This window comes from Papilio machaon, chromosome 8, assembly GCF_912999745.1.
Source record: "Papilio machaon chromosome 8, ilPapMach1.1, whole genome shotgun sequence".
In the NCBI taxonomy this organism is placed as follows: Eukaryota; Metazoa; Arthropoda; class Insecta; order Lepidoptera; family Papilionidae; genus Papilio; species Papilio machaon.
Genome location: NC_059993.1, coordinates 2,645,235 through 2,666,074, shown reverse-complemented (window position 1 = coordinate 2,666,074; position 20,840 = coordinate 2,645,235). Strand labels below are relative to the sequence as shown.

The following is a 20,840-nucleotide window of genomic DNA, read 5'->3' as shown; positions in this document are numbered from 1 at the left end:
GACATTAAACCAAAAATATTTTAAGTGTATTTAAATAAATAAGATGAGATATTAGCAATGAAATCTTTTGCTACCGCAATCATTTACCGTAACCTTTGGCCCTAAATAAAGATTAAATTCCATTGATACGGCTCTCGATTCCAACACAACGACTACTCAATGGTAAGAATTCTGAGAATGATAATAAAGCTAAGCTCCCTTCATGTCTGTTATTTAGAGGCCGTTAGGCAGCGGACTGTAAGTTTATTCACGTATTTTTTCTCTTACTTTATTATTAGTATTAAATGTTTAATAGTGATTTAAACGAAATTAGTGTTAGTGAATAAGTTAGAGCTTTTATTTGAGATTGTAATGAACTCTTATATGGGAAAGAGAATATATATTATATACCCCAGTATATATGTATATAACCCATAATTATAACCCCAGTTAAGTCTCAAGTTAAGTAAAAGATTTTGTAGCAAGTCCCTGAGCATTGAAAAATGTGACTGTACAAACATTGTAATAAGTTTATTAAAAGATAAATGAATTTAGAAACACTTTTTTTTCTAATTAGCTTCCATTGTTTGAACTCAATTATACGAAAAAATGAAAACAAATTGTAATTGTGTTTTCGCATTTTTTTTCAATTAAAATCTTATTAATATTTTCCTAATATGTCATGTGTAGCAATAAAGAGCATATTAACATTCTTATGCAAAGTATTAATTCTAAAATAATTTGTTATTACTAACATATTATCTATTCCAATCCGACTACCACGAACCCGTTTCAATATCATCCCTGATGTAGAAACTTTGATATGAAGCGTAATTAGATACGAGTACAATGGTAGGATTAGTTATTCGAATGAACCATTTCATAGAACGAGTATAAATGATTTTGATCAGTGATTCCCAAAGTGGTGTGGGTAAACCACCTTATATCCACAGAAGACCGGAGGAGAACGGCGGCGGGAAATAAAGTTAAGGGTTCAATAGGTAGAGAAAATGGATAGGGATCTAATCGCTAAAGAAAACTTGATAATCTCTAATTTATACTATGGTTAAGTCTGAACATCGATCCATTAATATCGTAAATTAACATTTGGTATAATAAATAGCGAACAAAATAATTGTAACACTTTTACGTCGCTAATAAGTTGATATGACAAGTATGTCACGGAAAGTTTGTTAAATTAAAACAACGTATCAAATAAATTATAAAAATATTAGAGATAATAAAAAATAAAAGGGATCCTAGGCTACATTAGTGGGAGCGGGAGTAGGTGCATCGGAAACTTTCAGCATAGTGAAAGCTTTAGATTGGGCGGGCGGCGTCCGGGAGAGGCTGCGAGCCCGCCCCGTAGGCTCAGTGGCACCGCGACCGTCGACTTGAGCGCACGTCTCGCGCACACCGCGCCGCGCACCTCACACCCGCCGGTACGCGCCACACTCACAGGCATACGCATGCAATCCAATACAACCCCCTGACACCCCCCACCCCCTCTATCCCGCCCGACACCCTAAACCCACCGCCGTAAACTCAGGTGGATACTAATTGCGCGGTTCTCGTATATTTAACCTTCAACTTCCAAATTATAAATAATGGAAGTATTTACGCAATCATTATCCACTTTATTTGTTAGTGTATAGTGAGTCTGCATGTATGTATTTAGAAATAGACTTACAGCTGTTTTCAACCTATACTCGTAATAAGAATGAAATTTTAGTAACGATTTTTAAAATATTATTACAACTTTTTAATACAAATAGGTAATTTATTTGAGTAGTTTTTATTCTAGAGTTGGGTTTAAGAGATTTGTATCTACAAGATTTTTTTCAAATTGGATGGATTTTTTGTACTCTAAAATAAAAGTTTGCTGTTTATTAGAGTAACAAGTGGTTGGTTGGCACGCATGATTTCAGTTTCCTCTTCGTTCATTTTAGTATTGGAATTCTTTTATAAATATTATAGATTTTTATAAAAGTTACACGCTAAAAAATATATATGAAAATATAACTTAATTTCTCTTAATTTATAACATCATATTTAAATACTAAACTAACATATTAACATTTACTAAATATAACTAAAGCTTTAGGTATATACACTATTGTTAATATTTAATTTACATTCATCGTGTCATTTATATTTACATATACAATAATAAAAACAACATAATTATATTCATGCTCATATCTTATACGCCTAATTAAATAAATGAAGTTCGGACGGTAGTTTAAAGTCTTAAATCAAAAAGTTATTTATAGTTCTAATGGTCCGTTTCTTAATCAAAGAAGAAAAGGGATCGAGAGAATTCGAATGGCGAATTTCCGACAGATTACCCAGCTATTAGCTTTAGTGGTTGAACTGTTATTCACTGTGTTGAAATGGAAAATCAAAATGGACTGAAGAAAGACTATATATAGCGAAAGCGTATTAATATGTCGACAAATTTATTGATTTTTTATTTATAAATATATAATACACGTAGAGTAGATCATTACACCTGAGTTGTGAATTGCTATTCCTGCATTCAAGGAATTCTGGTATTTGTGTACCTCTCATCTGTCGAACTTATTGTTGGTTTCCACTGCCCGAAAAACACATTTAATAATATACTGTGGTGTCTAAAAATTAAGGTAATTCTTTTTCTTGACATAACAATAATTTACTCACACACTTTTTATGATTTGAAACCTATTAAAAAAAATTCCACGTTGCTTTCTAAATTACAGTATTACAAATGCCGTTCTGATTTCTTTAACTTTCGGACCCTAATAAATTTTTAAATTAAGGTTTGGATTTTTCTTTTTTTCTTTTTTTGACACTTCTATTTCCAATCAAAGTCAAGATATAAAACATGAAGCATCTCTAAAAATTAAAACTGTATTTGTTTTTAGTCCACTGGAATTTATAAAACGTACTTACCTTTTGTTGTTCAATTCTTGTCTCGTTCAAACAATTGAAGGTTTTCGTAGACCGAGGGACGACTGGAGAGGCTCTCTTGGTTAATTAACCGCTTTCCGGATTAGCATTTGAAATAACAAAACATTTCTATTTACTGTTATATTTCTTCTCTAGTTACCTACATGATTTTATTACTATAGTGTGTCTATTTAAGGATGATTACTTTGAAAATTCACTTGACAATTCAATAGTGATGAATTCAGCAAAATCGTTTATGATGGTTGTTCCCATAGAATTTGCAATTGAACATTTCGTGATTATTGTTTTTAAATTACAACATAAATAAATTGATTTTTATACCTAATTTTTTTCAAAACTAAATAAAGAAATTAAAAAAATTAAACCAAAACTTAAGTTTTTGACAAACAAGAAAGACATGTATTTAATGTTTTTTTAAGCAATTGTGTAATACATAGCAAAATAACTGAAATAAGTACAAAATGTAATAAGATACCTAAATGATTACTTGTCCGATTAATTTTAGTACAAGACCGATCCTCGATAGTTCATAGTTGTCCGCCGAAATAATACCAGTCCCACTCACCCTGATGAAGGGCCACCGATGGGCTCGAAACTAGTCGGTGCCTACACCGGATATATATACGTGAGTGTTTTTGCCGTTCTTATATAAGTTAACGATAATGTTTCTCGAAAGTTTGTATAATTTCATAGTTCCTTAGCGCGTTCGGTTTGACACTATGACAACCATCCATTAGGTACAAGATCAATTCAATACTTCATAGGCGTCATTTGTCAAACTAATTACTCTGAAATAGACACACTATAAAGCTTTAGCATAGAAATTTTTAGCTCAAATATCAAAATATTTGAAACTGCTTTAAGCAAATCATGTGAAACAGTCGTTCAAAATATTAGAATTATTAATTATACTCATTTATATATCCATTATATTTTACTAATTATTATATAAATGCGAATAACTATTTGGATGAATGGATGTTTGTTTGGAGGTATCTCCAGAACGGCTGCATGGATCTTGCTGAAAATTTGCACAGATGTAGAACATAGCCTGGAAGAACACATTCGCTACTAATAAAGTTTTTATTTAAATCTTCGCGGACGAAGTCACGGGCGACAGCTAGTAAGAAAATATTTTTCATTCCGATTGTAGTCGTAGGAAGAATTGTCCTACTCATTTGTAATTTATATTCCCTCGAGTGAAACTAATTCCACATATTACAGGATTAAAAGGATCTATTGTAAGTTCATCCTGACAAAGGTCGGATAAACATAAGTACAAAAGGATCCTCAAATCTCTTTGATGTAACTTACTCAATAAACCTAGATTATTTGAGTCCACCAAAAATGTAATGGTCTAAAAATGTACGTTAATTCTAAATTGAGTTGTTAAAGGTATAATTATTTGTTTTAGAAAATACCTTAATGATTAACAATGTTAAAGTTTAAAGGTAAAAAAAACTACTTAATTGAAAGCCGCTTTATTAAAATTTTATCGGGATCAGATTACTTGATCGTTAAAATATTCATTAAAACAGGATCAATTACCTCAAATAGAATGAGAAATAATTGGTTTCATTTTGATTACGAAAATATTTAATACCTATAACTTAATTTTTAATTATACCTTTATGATATTTTTTTTTTGTTGAACAATTATGGTATGTGTTGATACGTTTTTAATACCATCTGTAGCTTTAACATTTAAAGGTCAATCTTTGTACTTTGTTCAATATCTTCTTGCTATTCTAATGTAAATAAATCTTATTCAACTACCGCCTTTAATATGGCATATTAAAAAAAATGTAGTTCTCTAGAAAATCATATTTTAAAAGCACCGCATCGTATATATACTTCATTATAAAAGCTTTATTGAACGTGTTTCAATTCCTTTCTTTTTATTATAAAGATATTTTCCTTTCAGTGGTTTTACTACTTATTTTATGTTTTCAGCGTATTGTAAAGGTTGGTGTTGTAATCTTTTTGATGGACTCTCAGATATTATTTGAAGTTATAAAATTCATATAATATTATGGAGTTTCTTTGTAGGCACAAAAAATGTTATTTGAGTTCGTATTTACCTATTGCTCAAATCAACGAGTGAAATAAAAAAAAATGAGATCAGATGTGATTAGCCAGGACTTAAATTAAGATATATGTAAATTAATAAATTTGCAATGAAATCACAGTCAGGGTTAAAATCACAACAGTGTAGGATAACTTAAATTATTTTTTATGTAAAACCAATATCAGTCACATCTCGTGAGATTTTAACTGGGAATAGGCGGGAATGGTCGGGGTCACGGAAATAGGTCAGTGCCAAAACAGCCTCGTACCTACCGCTCGCCGTCGCCCGCCACCAGGAGACCTGTTGAACAATTGTTTGCTCAACCGTACTCACTAAATTGAGATGTAATCATTCAACATTACATAAATATCTATTCATAACCTATACTGTTTAAACATCTTTATATTTTTCTCTCGTCCAGAAATAATAGAAAATTATAACATTACTTTATTAAAATTAATAAATACAAAAATTATGCCTCTACTTTTTCTCGAGGGCTTCCTGATGGTATCAATTTTTCTAACCTTCATAGTACATGTAAGCCTAATTAAAATAGATACTTGTAATCTGTGACAAATTTGTTATACTTATCTGTCACATAACTTGACTATAAAGTCTAATTCCACTGTTTTAATAAGCTAATTTCCACTCAAATTAGAAAATCCATCTCACAAATTCTGACGTTTACGCGTAGGTGTATACGCGTACGTATATCTGTAGGTGAACAATATAAACCGAACACGGCATCTTGATACATCAACAACGCGCCCGTTAGAGTTTTGACTAATTCCAGTGGGAGTAACCGTAGACCACGCCGCGCCTGCTATGCGTCTATGACTAACTGCATAATAAATAATCCAGATAATTCATCACTAATGTATTCATCTTACTGTAGCCAAAACAATCAATACCCTTGCTCAAAATCCTAGGTCAAACATAATTTCAACCTTCGACACAGCAGTACAAATATATAAAAACATATATGCTCTCTTCAGAACATAAATTATATACAACATAGTGTTTCAATGTGCTATATTATTTGTGACAATATCTTAGTTACCTGCACAATACAATAATTAAAATGTTAACCTCTATTATTATACTTCCCCTCTGTTGACTTTTACATCTTTTCTCAAAAACACAAAATGTAGTATTTAGAAGTAGTTAGTTGAATATTAATGTTAGTAGTTACTAAAGGTAGTTTGTATCATAGGCTATTAAGATTTGTTTATAACAGCCATGATGCGGCGCGGTTCCATGGCAATAATGGGTGGCGGTGAACCACTAATCGTGGTCGAAGAGAGCGGAGTTGAGGACACGGAATGCTCAATGCGTTCGCATGCGCCCACCCGCGATCTCTCTATAGACCAGGAGTCACCACCGGACCCCTACCACTTGTCACCCTGGCGAGAAACCAGGAAACACTCTTTGCCAACACCAGCGTGTACCTCTGGCCCAACGGCTAGCCAGGTCAGTAATGCAATGAACGATACAACGGAAGCGTAGCAGAGTAGTCAAGGAGATATTTTACATTAAAAAGACATCACAGATAATACTAAAAAATATTAAAATACATAATTACTAGAATAATTTTGTACCAATAAATTAAAACAGCTTAGAGGTTTGTAATAATTATAAAGATTGTAAAAATACCTATAATAAATAATAATTAAGATTCTAACAATATGCTTTACTAATACTAGTAAGAAATGTTTGCGAATGTTAACCGTTACTGCTAACTAATTGTAATTAAGTATGCATTAACTGACGATATCTACATTAATATTAAAAAAAATATATATATCAGGTTAGGCGACTGTCAGAAAGAGGAGAGGGCGCCGCCCGGGAAGCTCGAGAAGCGGCGTTTTTAGCAACTCTAAGTCAAGCACCGCCCCAACCGGGAGGAAGAAGGTACAAATATTTTGATTTGCTTATACTACACAAAGTTATTTATATCACTTATCAGGCCTTTACCACTCTCCCTTACCGCATTAAGAACAACCTTGATCAAATTATCCATCTTGTAAGAGTATATGTCGACTAACTCATAATTGTCGTTCATTTAATTCAATCACTGTATGATATTTCTATAAATGAAATCTTTCCAGACATTCCGTGGTGACAATATCGCGCGTACCGCAAGCGCTATTTGGACGAGGTCGCAGGGAGTCGATTGCTGCGTTCCCCGCACTTGGTCGCCGTCGAGATTCTGGAGCTAAAAAATGTAAGTTGAAGTACGATTTAGTTCCTGATTTTTTATCTAATATACAAAACAACTTTGCAAATGATGTACTCTTTACGTAATTCAAACGACACGTCATAATATAGCGTTTTACTTCTAAGGTCCACCTGCTACTGACACGTTAGGCAGCACTCACAACTTGCAACTCGACATCATGGACGACATCGTACAAGCTCGCAAAGTTCGAATGCGCCTGTGGAATACATCCAATGAACGAGTCTGTGAAGTACAGCCACTAGATGAAAGGTCCCCTATAAGTGGATCAATTCGATATACAAATCGAGGTCGCCGACATTCAGACTTCGTCGGTGCACCTCTACCTCCTATACCTGCTAGACGGCGCGCCTCAGAAATGCCGCCGCCTATACCGCCTCGCACCGGAGCCGGCGTCGTCTGCACTGACACCGATCTTCATTTAATGCTGAACGCACTCACATCCTCCGCTACGGAAATAGACCGCTGCGGCAAACCGGAAAAATCTAAGCGACTAGCCGATATGCGATCTAGTAGTTTCGACGCCTCAACTCTCCGGGAAAAATCATCCGAATCAGGAACTACATGGTTTACACGACGCCATCAAACTTTGGCAACGAAGAATAAAGAAAATGAACCTAAAAAACCAAAGGTGACATTCGCCCCCGATGCGAAACAAGCACCCGGAGATGCTGCCGCGGTCGTATGGGATAAACCAACGGGCTCCGTGGTGGATGCAAGCGCTCTCGGAAGTGCCATTGAGGTTTTTCTTAGACGAAGTAGCACGGCAGAGCCTACTCCCTCGACTTCTGGTGTGACTGCACCCAAACCAAATAAAAAAGCCGAAAAAGAAACTAAAAAGGGAACCGATAATAGATTAAAATCTCAAGAAATGCCCAGCACGAGCAGGCAGGGACTGCATGCGGAGGGTGACCACTGGAGCACCAACAGACCGGAGGAAGATGACGCAGCGGAAGGTTGCGATGCTTCTATATGTTCGTCATTAAAAGATCTCTTCGTGTAGGCACATTGCGTGCATTTTGAAATCTTATAAATATTAAATTAGTCGAGTACAGATTTGTCTCCCAGTTGGCGAATGCAATGTAAAACCGCGACCCGTTGTCGTCGGCCGTGTCGTCTTTTATGTGCTCAGTGTACCTTTATATTTTGTAAATCTTTCAATGTGATAGGTAGCGCGCGGGCGCCGACCGCACAGTGCCGACCCGCGACCGACGTCCGCTCGCTGGCAAATTATTTTTAGAGTAAATTCTATTTTCAATGTAAATTTTTTAATATTAGCGATCATAAAATTGACTTATTGTTAGATAGAAAATTGTAAGTACTCTTGAATGTCGGGCGTGTGTTTTCCAAGCCGAGCCACGGCAGGCGATCCCCCATGCGCCCGCCCCTCCCTGCCCCGCTCCGTCTCTTTCCACAATCAGTGTCTCGTAATCTGATGTTACTGTTACTCTAACGATTAAACTTTATCATATAGTAGACGATTACAAAGAGACGTCTGAAGAAATGTACGCTTATTAGACAAAGGCAACTTCGGTCGTCTTTATCAATAAAAATCTTTATCGATGTTATTGTGCGTATTATTGGAAACTTTTATGGATATGTGTATACAGGATATTTAATAAATCAACAATAGTACCAAAATTATGGCGTTTTATTTATATTTTAATTTTTATTTTTAACACGACTGTAGCTATCGACACATGGACTCTTATAGACTACTACAAATTATTGGGTATTATTCTAAGCCATTAATAGTCCTTCAATATTACAGAGTATTTGCGTGCTTTGTCCACTGCGTTGTCTTTCAATGACATGCATGTTAACTTCGAAACGCTACTATAGTGGTCACCATACATTATATGTGTACAATAATCAAAAACAAGATCTAAAATGAATAAAGTAGTTTTTATAATATTATTGTAGAACCCACAGCTAAAAATTTTACAAATAAAAAACTTTAGATTAATGCCGATTTGGAACTTTCTTTCAAGCCAGAAAATAATAAAGTCTCTAACTCCATTTAACTTGTATTCGCAATCAGTTAACTACTTGTAATACATTTTTACAAGAAAATTAAATAACGAGTAAAAGCCGTCAAAGCTTTTGGACATTAATTGATTCAGTCACAAGTGAGATATCACGTGATGCCTCGAAATATTCTAGCCTCACTAAACGAATATCACCCACCAAATATTTACTATCATTACATTTAGTATAATTATTTATAGTTGTTAAGTTAACTTCACTGTGATAATTTTAATAATAATTTTATTTTCAATAGCCAATAAATATAAATATAGTTGGAAAACGTTATTTTAAAAGTAAAATAAATACCTAAATTTAAAAGCATTTGTTGTCTACGTCTATTTTTTATGCTAAAACAAACATAATGCCTTTAGTAATAACAAACTTTAGTATGATATAAGTACATTTTTATTGAAATAATTTTATTTGTTGAAATATGCCGTCTCTATGTATAAAGATGTCAAGAATGAACCAAGGCGTTAACAAAATTTACTTCAACAGCAATTAATATTCATAAGAACCATCATCTCTTTATAGAATAAACCTACTGAATAAGTTCAGTAATAAAAAGGCCCCAAAATATTCAGACGCTAACATGATAACAAAATGGAAAATGTCAATGTCATGTCAAATGAAATCAAAATTATAAAATCTTTAAAAATCACAAAAACCGTTTTAAACTGTATTCGACTGTGTAAAATATTGGAAACAGGTACAACTAATATCGATTAATATTTCTTTGTATTGACTTGCCGTCCCTTTTGGAGCTACAATCAACCTACCTCAACCCAGCCAACGGTCGGTCATTATCCAGGAAACTATTAATTGCATGTGGATGTACTATTACAAAGAATCATAACTACGTTAATAATATCAACGACATTTTCAAATATAATAGTTCTCATTGCTCATTGGACTTGCATACTGCAAAATAATAAACATACAAGGAAGGCAAAAAACGAGAAACATTTAAATATTTATAAGAAGCAACAAAACCGAAGATATTAATAAATAAACGTTAAATACGTAAAAAATTAGAAAAAGAGGGTAAGAGAGACATTCAAAAAGTGACTGATTACAAGCAGCCGTCATGATATTTTGATTTTGTCTTTTAAGTGTTTTCGATGTATATTTTAAGTTATTTTATTGTGTTTTTAAATTTAAGTTATTTTTTTTTGTGAATTTATTTAATTGTTCTGAATGCAGTCTGTGACCCAATCTTGTGATGGCACGTCGAACACGACCTATTCATGTACACAATGCAACAAATCTTTCAAATCTTTGAAAGGCCTCAAAATACACACAACAAAAACACACATAAAATGTATTAGTCAAAACAGTTCACCTTTAGACAGCCATCCTATTATTCCGAGTGCGCCTACTTATGTACCAACTGATGCCAACGATCTAACTCCTTTCCACATACATCTTAGCCATTTGAAAAATAGCATACCAATAGTCAAAAGAATCCCTCGAGGAGCACGAATAACCGTTGCTACACATTTGTCACAACTAATCCAGAAATGTTACTTAAGCAATGCTACTCAAGACTGGCAGAACTTATTTTTATTTTCATACAGCACGCTACATATAATAAATACTGATGAACCAAATCTATCTTTGACACAAAAAATCAAAAATAACTGTACTGTAAGCTCCTCGCCTTCTCCCGCAAATCTAATCAAACATGATGCCCCTCGTAACCGCACCAAACTCATAGAAAACAAAATCAGTGACGGAGATCTCAAAGGTGCCGCTCGCCTTTTGTTCTCCAACGACGTGCTATCACCAGATACCCCTGACACCCTTCAGGCCTTACAAACAAAACATCCTCCAGCTCCAATAAACCCATATTTTCTTGACCCACCAACAGCAGGGCAAGCTTGCCTTCAAATTCAAAACAAAGATGTTACGGATGCCATTTTATCTTTTAAACCAGGTTCGGCTGCAGGTTTGGATGGAATCTCACCCCAACATTTGAAAGACTTAACATCGCGTTCTGTGGGTGATGCAGGCGAGCGACTTGTAAATTCGATCACTAAATTAATCAATTTTATGTATTCCGGTCATGTCAATCCAGAAATTGTTCCCATTCTTTTCGGCGCGAACCTCATTGCCCTCACCAAAAAGGACGGAGGGGTGAGACCAATTGCTGTTGGATCAACACTACGACGTCTGGCCTCCAAAATTGCTGTTCGACATATTTTACCAAAATTAAAACCGGAATTTGAGCCCGTACAGTTAGGCTTTGGTGTAAAAGGAGGGTGTGAGGCAGCCGTCCATGCCCTACGCTCTTTCTTAACTTATGGACAGCCTGATGTCTTGCTCAAAATTGATGTCAAAAATGCTTTCAATTCGGTAAATAGGGATACCTTGTTGACAGAAATAAAACATCATATACCGGAAATATACAATTATCTTCTTCTCAGTTACGCTGACCCAACAAAATTGCTATATCGTTCTAATGAACTGTCCTCGGAAGTAGGTTGTCAACAGGGTGATCCCCTTGGGCCTGCAATTTTTAGTTTGGCTATAAATCCAATAGTCAAAAATTTAAATTCTAAATTCAACGTTTGGTATTTGGACGACGGAACCCTAGGAGGTGATGTGGATACTGTGTTTTCGGACCTTTTTTTAATCAAAAATAATTTTGAAGCCATTGGTTTGGAGCTAAATTTTAGCAAATGCGAACTTTTCATAAATAACTCCAACTTAAATTTAAATGACGTAAAGCAAAAATTTAATATTTTGGCTCCAAATATTAAAATAGTTAACAGTGAATCCCTTCACCTTTTAGGTTCTCCAATTTTTGATGATTCTTTTTCTGAATATATTAATAGTTCAATTGTTAAATTTAAAACAGCCGCTGACCGTCTCCTAGAAATTAGTCCACATTATGCACTTTGCATCTTAAAATTCTGCCTTTTCGTGCCAAAACTTACTTATGTGCTCCGTTGCTGCTCCTTCTGGAATCACCCAGATCTTTTGACACAAGTAGACGACTTAATCAAAATAAGTATAGAATCGATTCTTAATTTACAGCTGAACGAGCAATCTTGGACCCAAGCATCTTTACCCATCCGTTATGGTGGTTTAGGGATTCGCAAAATTTCCAGTGTCGCTTTACCAGCCTTCCTATCTTCTGTCCATAGTTCAACAAATCTCATAAGTAAAATTTTAAGGGCATCCCCTTCAAACTTTGAGATTGCTGGCTTGGAAGAAGCTAGAAACGCTTTCTTAATTGCATGCCCAGGTCAAAATTTTCCAGTTTCTCCAAATTCACAGAGGAGTTGGGACGACATAAATTGCAAATTAACTTATGACAATCTTTTAAGCCGTAGTACAGATTCGGCGCGTGCCAGGCTTTTGGCTGTGGGTACGCATGAGGCCGGCTACTGGCTTCACGCGTACCCTTCGTCAAATACAGGAACTTTTCTTGAGCCTGACACGCTCCGAATCACAACCTGCCTACGGCTTGGGGTTCCGGTCTGCATTCCTCATAAATGTCCCTGTGGCAGTGATGTCGACAGACTAGGACATCACGGACTGTCATGTCAAAAAAGTGCAGGCCGCTTCTCGAGACATGCCGCACTCAACGATATCGTGCGCCGGTCTCTTGCCAACGTCAACGTGCCAAGTCTTCTTGAACCGACTGGTATTGCCAGAGACGATGGCAAGAGGCCGGACGGTATGAGTTTGATTCCATGGAAGATGGGTCGGGTGCTGGTATGGGATGCAACCTGTTCAGACACACTGGCCCCTTCCCATCTACATGGAACAATCAACAGAGCTGGTGCGGCTTGTGAAGCGGCTGAAAAAGCTAAAGCTTGCAAATACAGGGGTCTGGGCACCGAATACGAATTTGTCCCATTCGGTGTCGAGACCCTTGGTCCGTGGGGTCCTAGCGCTAGAAAGCTTTTTAAGGAAGTAGCAAAAAGGTTAGTCGACATCACAGGAGACCGAAGAGCTGGCAGCTACCTCGGACAAAGAATTAGTTTAGCTATTCAAAGGGGGAATGCTGCCAGTATCTTCGGAACCTTGCCTAAAGGGACTCCTTTTAATGATATATTTTAGCTTTTATATTATATTTAAGATAGTTGATTACGTTATTTAATTAAAAGATTTTCAGACGCTTATTGCAAGTACATTTGAAATTGATATGTTCAAAGTTATTCATTTCATACGAGAAAGATCCAAGAGTTCTAAAATACACAAATATGTTAATAATGTTATTTAAAGAGCTAATCTATTCTTCTCAATATTAATTTCAGTCTTAATTGCGTATATGTTGTTACATAACGTGTTTTCATTACAACTTATTCATATTACATTGGAGTATAAATTACATGGAAAATATTTATTTTTAAACTCTATAAAATTTTTATTAACATAAAACAAGAAATTTAACTTTGTCTTTGACTACTAATAATTATTATTAAAAATATTCTTTCATAAAAAGTTTAAAAAAAGTTCGCAATAAAAATAAGAAATTTATGCAAAAGAATGTCCATATAAAATATAATTGAAAACAATTCATTAGTTTTATTGTTCTTTTATATAAAAAATGAATTAGTGAATAAATAAAATGAAGATTCCATGCTGATATAAAAGGGGGTAAGAGGGTTGACTACCCTTAGTTATTGCTAGAATGTGCCAGACGCGATGACATTTCAAATTATGAATAAGCAAGTTGTTAATTGAAAGTCGACCGTGCGAAATGACATTGTATTTAACAATTTATTTTATTTCGCTTGCCTCGAAATAATGTTTCATTTGAATTAAAGCACTTTAGTATTATAGTCTAAGAGCTGATGGAAGAAGAGCAAGTTATCATAGGCACATGCCTAAGATTTGATTGTTTATTTGTATTGAATAGGCTCCGAAGTACTGAACCGATGTGAAAAATGTTTTTACTGTTGAGAAACTACACTATTCTCGGGTGCCACAATCTATATTTATTACTAGAATTTTTTTTGCTAGTATTTGATAAAAAAAAAAAGTTTCATCTGGTTTTCATATGGGTGATAGTTGACCTCCCGTGGTCTCCTGTACTATTAATTGTATTTTTGATTAAAATTAAATCAAAAAAGAGTCTTTACTTCTCGTATATTATAAAGAAGGAAAAATAAAGAATGTGTAAAAGCTTTGTCAAAGCTTTTCTTTAGACTATAAAAAATATATTTAAAGGCACTTTTGTAACTAAATAAAACTTACTAACAACTACAGCGAAAAAACTAAATGAAAAAGATTCTTCACACTCAAAAGAAAATAACTTCTATCAGAGTAATGATTTGGTTAACAATCCAACCATTATCACAGCTCCGGATACTCGATTCACTTTGTGAGCTTTTATGTGTAGTCCTTTACTTTAACCAACTTATTTAATGTAACATTAGGATCGGGATTCTGTACTTATAACATTTTCTACTGTAAGTATTCTTAATATTCTTTAAGAGTAGAAAACAAGGAAACTGAACTGTATTATTTTTACTTTAGATTCTCTTTTTGACATTTAATTTCTGTAATTAAATCTTTATTACCAATTTCCTTTTATTACGACGGCAGCCAACAAGGCTCTTAAACAGGTGTCAATGAATACTAAATTTAAATTTAATCTATAGTAATATTATTAACATTTGACGTTTTGTTTGTTTGTTTGTTTGCATGGAATATGCTCAGAAACTACCGAACTGATTTGAAAAATTCTTTCACTTTTGTATACCTGCGTGTAATAGGCACTATATATATTTTACTAGATTTTTTTATTCCATGCGCATGTAATGATGTTGCATGTAAGTGCTAGTTAATAAATTAGAAAAAGGTCATCAAAATTAGAGTAATCGTTATAGATATGAAGACCGTGTTTGTAATGTCTAAAAATACTCTTATGCTATGCCAAGAAATATATTTTTAATGCTTTATTTTAAAATTAACTTCCTATTTATTATTATTATAATAAATAAATAGCTGTCTGTGGCCAAGCGATTAAACGTTGTTTTATTCCGCCCGAGAAACTCATTATGTAAATTCTCTTCAATTTTAATTCATTGCTTATTAACTTCTCATAGCTTAATCCTGTACTCAAAGTCTTACCGCAACTTTGAATTGTAAATTCCCCTCAATATATGGGATTTCTTCTAACATTTGATATTAGACAAAGTACATACATTTTCATGTGTACATTGAAACTACAAATGATACATCTAAAGCTATTTTCATATTAAAAAAATGTCACAACGAAATGGGTTTAATGTTGGAACGAAGTTCCTTATCGCGCGTTGTGAAAGGGGGCTAGACGGAAAAAATTCTTACGAAAAGTTGTCACGACACTTTTTGCTATATCACCATGGCAACGACGTGACAATATATAACAAAAATTCATAGAAATAAAATGTGCCTCTTGTGAAGACTTAAGTTTTTTTTTGCATAGAATAAACATTGGTTCCTTCACTAATTAATTGAAAGGAACTTCGTTCCATCCGGGTGTCCCTTGACACCTCTCAAGTTTTTTTTTTATATTTTGGGTTACATTGTATGTTATGTCACTTAATCCTGGAATCGCACAAATCCCTTGTCTTCTGTCTCTCAAAAGAATGAGAAATCCAAAGAGGATATTAATTTTTTTTTCTTGAAATACAGTCAAAGTAAATACCACTTAAATATATAACATGTAAATAACAATTAACATTTAAATATGGCATAAAATAACATCATAAAGAAAAAAATAATAGAGCGAGCTGTTTGCAAAGCGCGGGCCGTCTGGCAGAACACAGCTGCCAACAACTGGCAGGTGCGGTAATTAGTGCTTCGCATCTGCACTTACAATTATATGGAAAAAAGCTTCAGTTTACTTTTATTTCTTGCTCACTTCTGTACACTGGCTATATTAAAAACTAACGTTTGTAAAAGGTACTCAGAATTATTTTTAATTTGTTTTCTTACGGTATATATAATAATTAGCATAATATATAAAAAGTAGCTGTCGCCCGCTACTCCGTCCGCGCGCAGTTAAAAAAAACTAAATGGGGGGAGGGGTTATGAAAAATAGATGTTGGCCGATTCTCAGACCTACTGAATATGCTCACAAAATTTCATGAGAATCGGTCAAGCCGTTTCGGAGGAGTATGGCAACGAAAACTGTGACACGAGAATTTTATATATTAGATTTGCATTTCCAACCTAGCAATAGACAGAAAACATTTCGTTTAAATTAAAATACTCAAACATCATGAACATTGTAAGTTCCAAACTAATCAGAAAGTTCGGTATACGGGGCGGGATTCAAGACGCTGACCTTAATTAATTTATCAAAGTTGTACTTACGTTGTCAATGGCCACCGGCAACCATTCCATCCTATTCTTAGCCTTTGACAATTATACCGTAATTTCGCCTTTGATCTCCTATTAGATTGCTTTTAATAAGAAATAAGTTTTTAACAAATCAGTAATAAGAAAGAGTGCAGCATCGCTGATGCAGTGGGTGCGGGGCAGCGCCAACAGCTATCTGCAACTCATTGTTGATAGTTGGCATGGACTGTCCCGTATTAGCCATGTGGACACGTCTACATATGTTGTAACTTTATTATTTTATTTTATTTCTATTGATCTTATATGGACCATGTGTCTGCAATAAAGTTTTATTATTATTATAACAAAAAAAAAACAGAATATCAAAAGACAATATAAATAAATGAAGAAAGTTTCATTTTGTGTAAGCGGATTTATATTTTTAAGAAGTTTAGAAATTTCGTATTCACAACAAGCTCCAGACGAAAACGGCAGAGATTTGTTTAAGATCTAAATCTTAATTGAAAATATTATTATTTAAGTAACCAAGTAGACTTTTAAATTCTTTAAGAAAAATAATTTCTTCCTTTGCCTTTGCTTTTATAATTTTTTTTTATTTATTTTACCACGTAATCCTCGCAAATGCAAAATAAAGTAATTTCTGTATCTAATCGATTGATACATTTTTAAGCATAGATTAAAAAACATCTTATTATACAATTACTGGTCGTCCTTTTTTCTTATTTATTTATTATCTTCATCGCATGTTTCACCTCATAATGTTCATAAGTTTCTTGTGTCACGTTCGAATTCCACTTTATCAAATGTGACGTTCGCCCGAACATAATATCCAAACAAAAGCCATTTCTCAACTACCGCGGTTGTAAGAACTACGCAGTACTTTATCATTTGAAATTTACTACTTGTATATTAATACTTGATAACAAAAACAATATAATTTCGTAAACTTTAGATGTTATTTAACTTGTTCGTGAAATGAATATTCATATCCTTTAATCCTATTCTACGAATTGTTCGTGAAGTTTGCGTGTTTGCGACAGAGTTAAGCTCAACTGATTTCTTGAACAAAATGTTTTAAACTGTGTTCTTGTTCCGTGGCTAATTATCGTATAACTTATATTATTATAATTCATTGAAAATACGAAAAAACTCTTGCTTACTAAAATAAAAGGTTTGAATTTAATACAAAGACTACGGCAAAGGACTTTATTATAAAAAAATGGTCTATTTTTTGGTATGCATTGATGACTATTGAAATTTTTATATTAAGAAATCTATCCTTGTTTTAAAGAAGAAAGATTTGTTTGTATGTTTGCATTGAATAGGCGCCGGAACTACTAAACCGATTAGAAAAATTCTCTCAGTGGTTGGTCGCTACACTATTCCCTGGTGACATAGGCTATATTTATTACTTAATATTTCTCAACATACTTATTTATTCTTTCCTTAGATGCTTGCATATAATAAAGACTATAAAAATACTTGTAACATTTCACGGTACATAAACAAGATTGTGGGAGGAAAATAAAATATGATAACAAGGTCCCCTTAGTGAAAATTAATAATCACTTGAAAGGCTCGCACTTTGTCAGGCCATTACGCTCGGTTGAGGTTTTCCATCGACTTAATGAAATTTGCTTCTCAAAGTTTAATTCATTGTCGTTTACCATCAAGAGCTAATTTAATGATATTTTCATAACATTCTTAAAGATGTAATTAAGAACGAATTATATAAAATTTTTCTACTAGCTATCGCCCGGGGCTCCGTCCGCACAGAATTAAAAAAAACACAATAAGTAGCCTATATGTTCTTCGAGGCTATGATCGTCCGTTGAGCCGTTCTGGAGATACCTTTAAACAAACATCCATCCATCTAAACATTTGCATTTATAATATTAGTAAGATTAACAGTGAACTACTTCTATTTACTTTTTCTTAGTTTGATAGTGAAAATGTTATAAACTACAGTTTTTTGTTAACCTTAAAAGATATTATAGTATTAAGATTATTTTCCCAAGAATAAGGTCATAATTTTAATTAAAGTTTTTAATCAAATTAATTAAGATGTCTTCTGTAATTAAGATTAAATATTTTATAAATTAGAAACAGCTCACCATGTAGCCCGCTTGTTATAATAATAATAAAGCATCTTGTTATAAAAAGATTAATCGTATGTAATAAAATAAGTTAATATGATGTCATGCTACGTAGATTATGTTACAGTTGGTATTTCACCCAAATTAGACTCCCGCGGTTCCCACGCAAAACATTTCCTTATGAGGGAGATATTTGGGACAAACGCTCCTAGAACTTGAATATGTGTCCACAGAGTTATCTTTAAAGTCGATCAGAATTTTTTTTTTCTCTGTATAAAAAATAAAATCGGTTACTTTCTAAACAAATCAGGTTTTTCTCATGCGATTGGTTAAATGTAACACAAATTTGCTTGGATAAGTATAAATGGATCGACACCTAATACTTCGACCGAATGGACGGACATCAGTAACTTAACAAATGGGTCCAAAAAATACTATATAATTTTTGCACTCAAAAATATTGTAAGTATGTCTTTGAATACATTTAAGAAGATTTTCATGAAATAAATTTAACTATATTCCATTTATAGGAAAGTAACAATGTTGCCTCTTCCTATTTACAGCGTTGTCAACATTTTCTGTTACAAGTTAAATAGAATATATTCAGTGTAGCTGTGACAGTCGAGCCGTAACGAACACCACAAACTTTCCTTGTAGCTTCTAAATACGTGCTCTGGATACAAATTTATTAAAACTGTATTCAATTTACGTAGAAAAATATGTTGTATATTTTGTAAAATAAAACTATATTATACTAGCTGCCGTCCGCGCGCAGTTAAAAAATGGGGGGGGGGGTTATGAAAAATAGATGTTGGCCGATTCTCAGACCTACTGAATATGCTCACAAAATATCATAAGAATCGGTCAAGCCGTTTCGGAGGAGTACGGGAACGAAAACTGTGACACGAGAATTTTATATATTAGATTATCACATTCTTACATCACAAAAAGACTTCATTAGATGTTAACATATTATAAAAAAAATTGTCATTTAATGTATTAGAATATTTTATGCATTTAGACAGTGGTAGAACCCGCAACAACAATATTTCTTGGGTTCACGAATGGGTCGGGTCGACCGGTGAAATATCACGACCACACAGAAGACAGGCGTTAAGTGGAAGCAATTCCGTGATTCATCTGATGAGTGTGGTGTCGGAGGCCTAATTTTAGTCCACGTTCTCTTCACACACTTTTTTACAAGGAAAGGATGGTAAGGGGAAGTGGATTTGACGGAGGAGGGGCGCTTAGGAAGAGGATATATCTTTAGTCTGTACGTGGTTTTATATACACATATAGTACAGAATGTCTTTTATCTGATGATAACGATCATGTAGAAATTTTTTCTTTCAAAAATCCACCAGTTCATTTATTGATTATTTTCACTTGAGTAATTTCAAATGTTTTTAAGCAGTGCTAGAGTTCGCTTCACTGACTTTATAACAAAAGTACTTAGCTATGGCCGCTTTTGTTCAGTTAACGGAAGATTGGAGCGAAGTTATCTATGTTACAAAAGAAGTATTTCCTGTTTTCATCTAACAGTTTAAAGCTAAGGAAATAAGTAAACATTTTTAAAGTCTTTAGAACCGGAAGAGTAATTTAAAATAAAAACAAACGGTCAAAATTAAAATAATATTTTGAGAATATTTGTGGTTGTTTATGGTGGTGGTTTATATTTATGGTTGGTTGGTTTATATTTATGACGACATTAAGTTGTGTGTTCTAAAAAGCTTATTTCAATATATGTACTTATAACTAGCAGTTGACCGCGAATACGTCCGCGCAGATTTAAAAAAGAATCTAGTAATAAATATAGAATATGTCAGCACGGGATAGTGTAGCTTCCCAAATGTGAAAGAATATTTCATATGGGTTCAGTAGTTTCGGATCCTATTCAAAACAAACAAACAAATCTATTTTCTTTATAATATTAATATAGATGTGCAATTCTTATATACCAACATATAATAATTCTAGATAATTTACAATATTAAAAAAAGTATGATTAAAAGTAAAGTAATACTGTGAAAATATTATACGAAGCGAACGTTATAGAGAATTATAAAAGCCTTCTCAAAGAACAAAGAAGTCAAATTACGTCTAAAGTGATATTTGATAGCTTCAGGTGCGATTTTTATTTTCATGTATAAAAGCTCCATTTAAAAAAAAACCTACA

The 20,840-nt window shown here is 33.7% G+C and overlaps 1 protein-coding gene across 1 annotated transcript; it reads left to right on the top strand.

Moving 5' to 3' along the window:
• Positions 1–1,365: 1,365 nt before the first annotated feature.
• On the top strand, positions 1,366–8,840 carry LOC106720688. The gene is made up of 5 exons (XM_014515434.2): positions 1,366–1,421; positions 6,237–6,469; positions 6,807–6,910; positions 7,108–7,223; positions 7,343–8,840. Exons 2-5 carry the CDS (start codon positions 6,239–6,241, stop codon positions 8,236–8,238), a joined length of 1,347 nt encoding a protein of 448 aa, XP_014370920.2. The 5' UTR covers positions 1,366–1,421; positions 6,237–6,238; the 3' UTR covers positions 8,239–8,840.
• Positions 8,841–20,840: the final 12,000 nt, after the last annotated feature.

Bases quoted from the DNA above. Each gene is read 5' to 3' on its own strand.
- LOC106720688 (XM_014515434.2), top strand. From the start codon at position 6,239: ATGATGCGGCGCGGTTCCATGGCAATAATGGGTGGCGGTGAACCACTA. The intron at 6,470-6,806 runs GTCAGTAATGCA...TATATATATCAG, and splicing joins CTGGCCCAACGGCTAGCCAG to GTTAGGCGACTGTCAGAAAG. The intron at 6,911-7,107 runs GTACAAATATTT...AAATCTTTCCAG, and splicing joins CCCCAACCGGGAGGAAGAAG to ACATTCCGTGGTGACAATAT.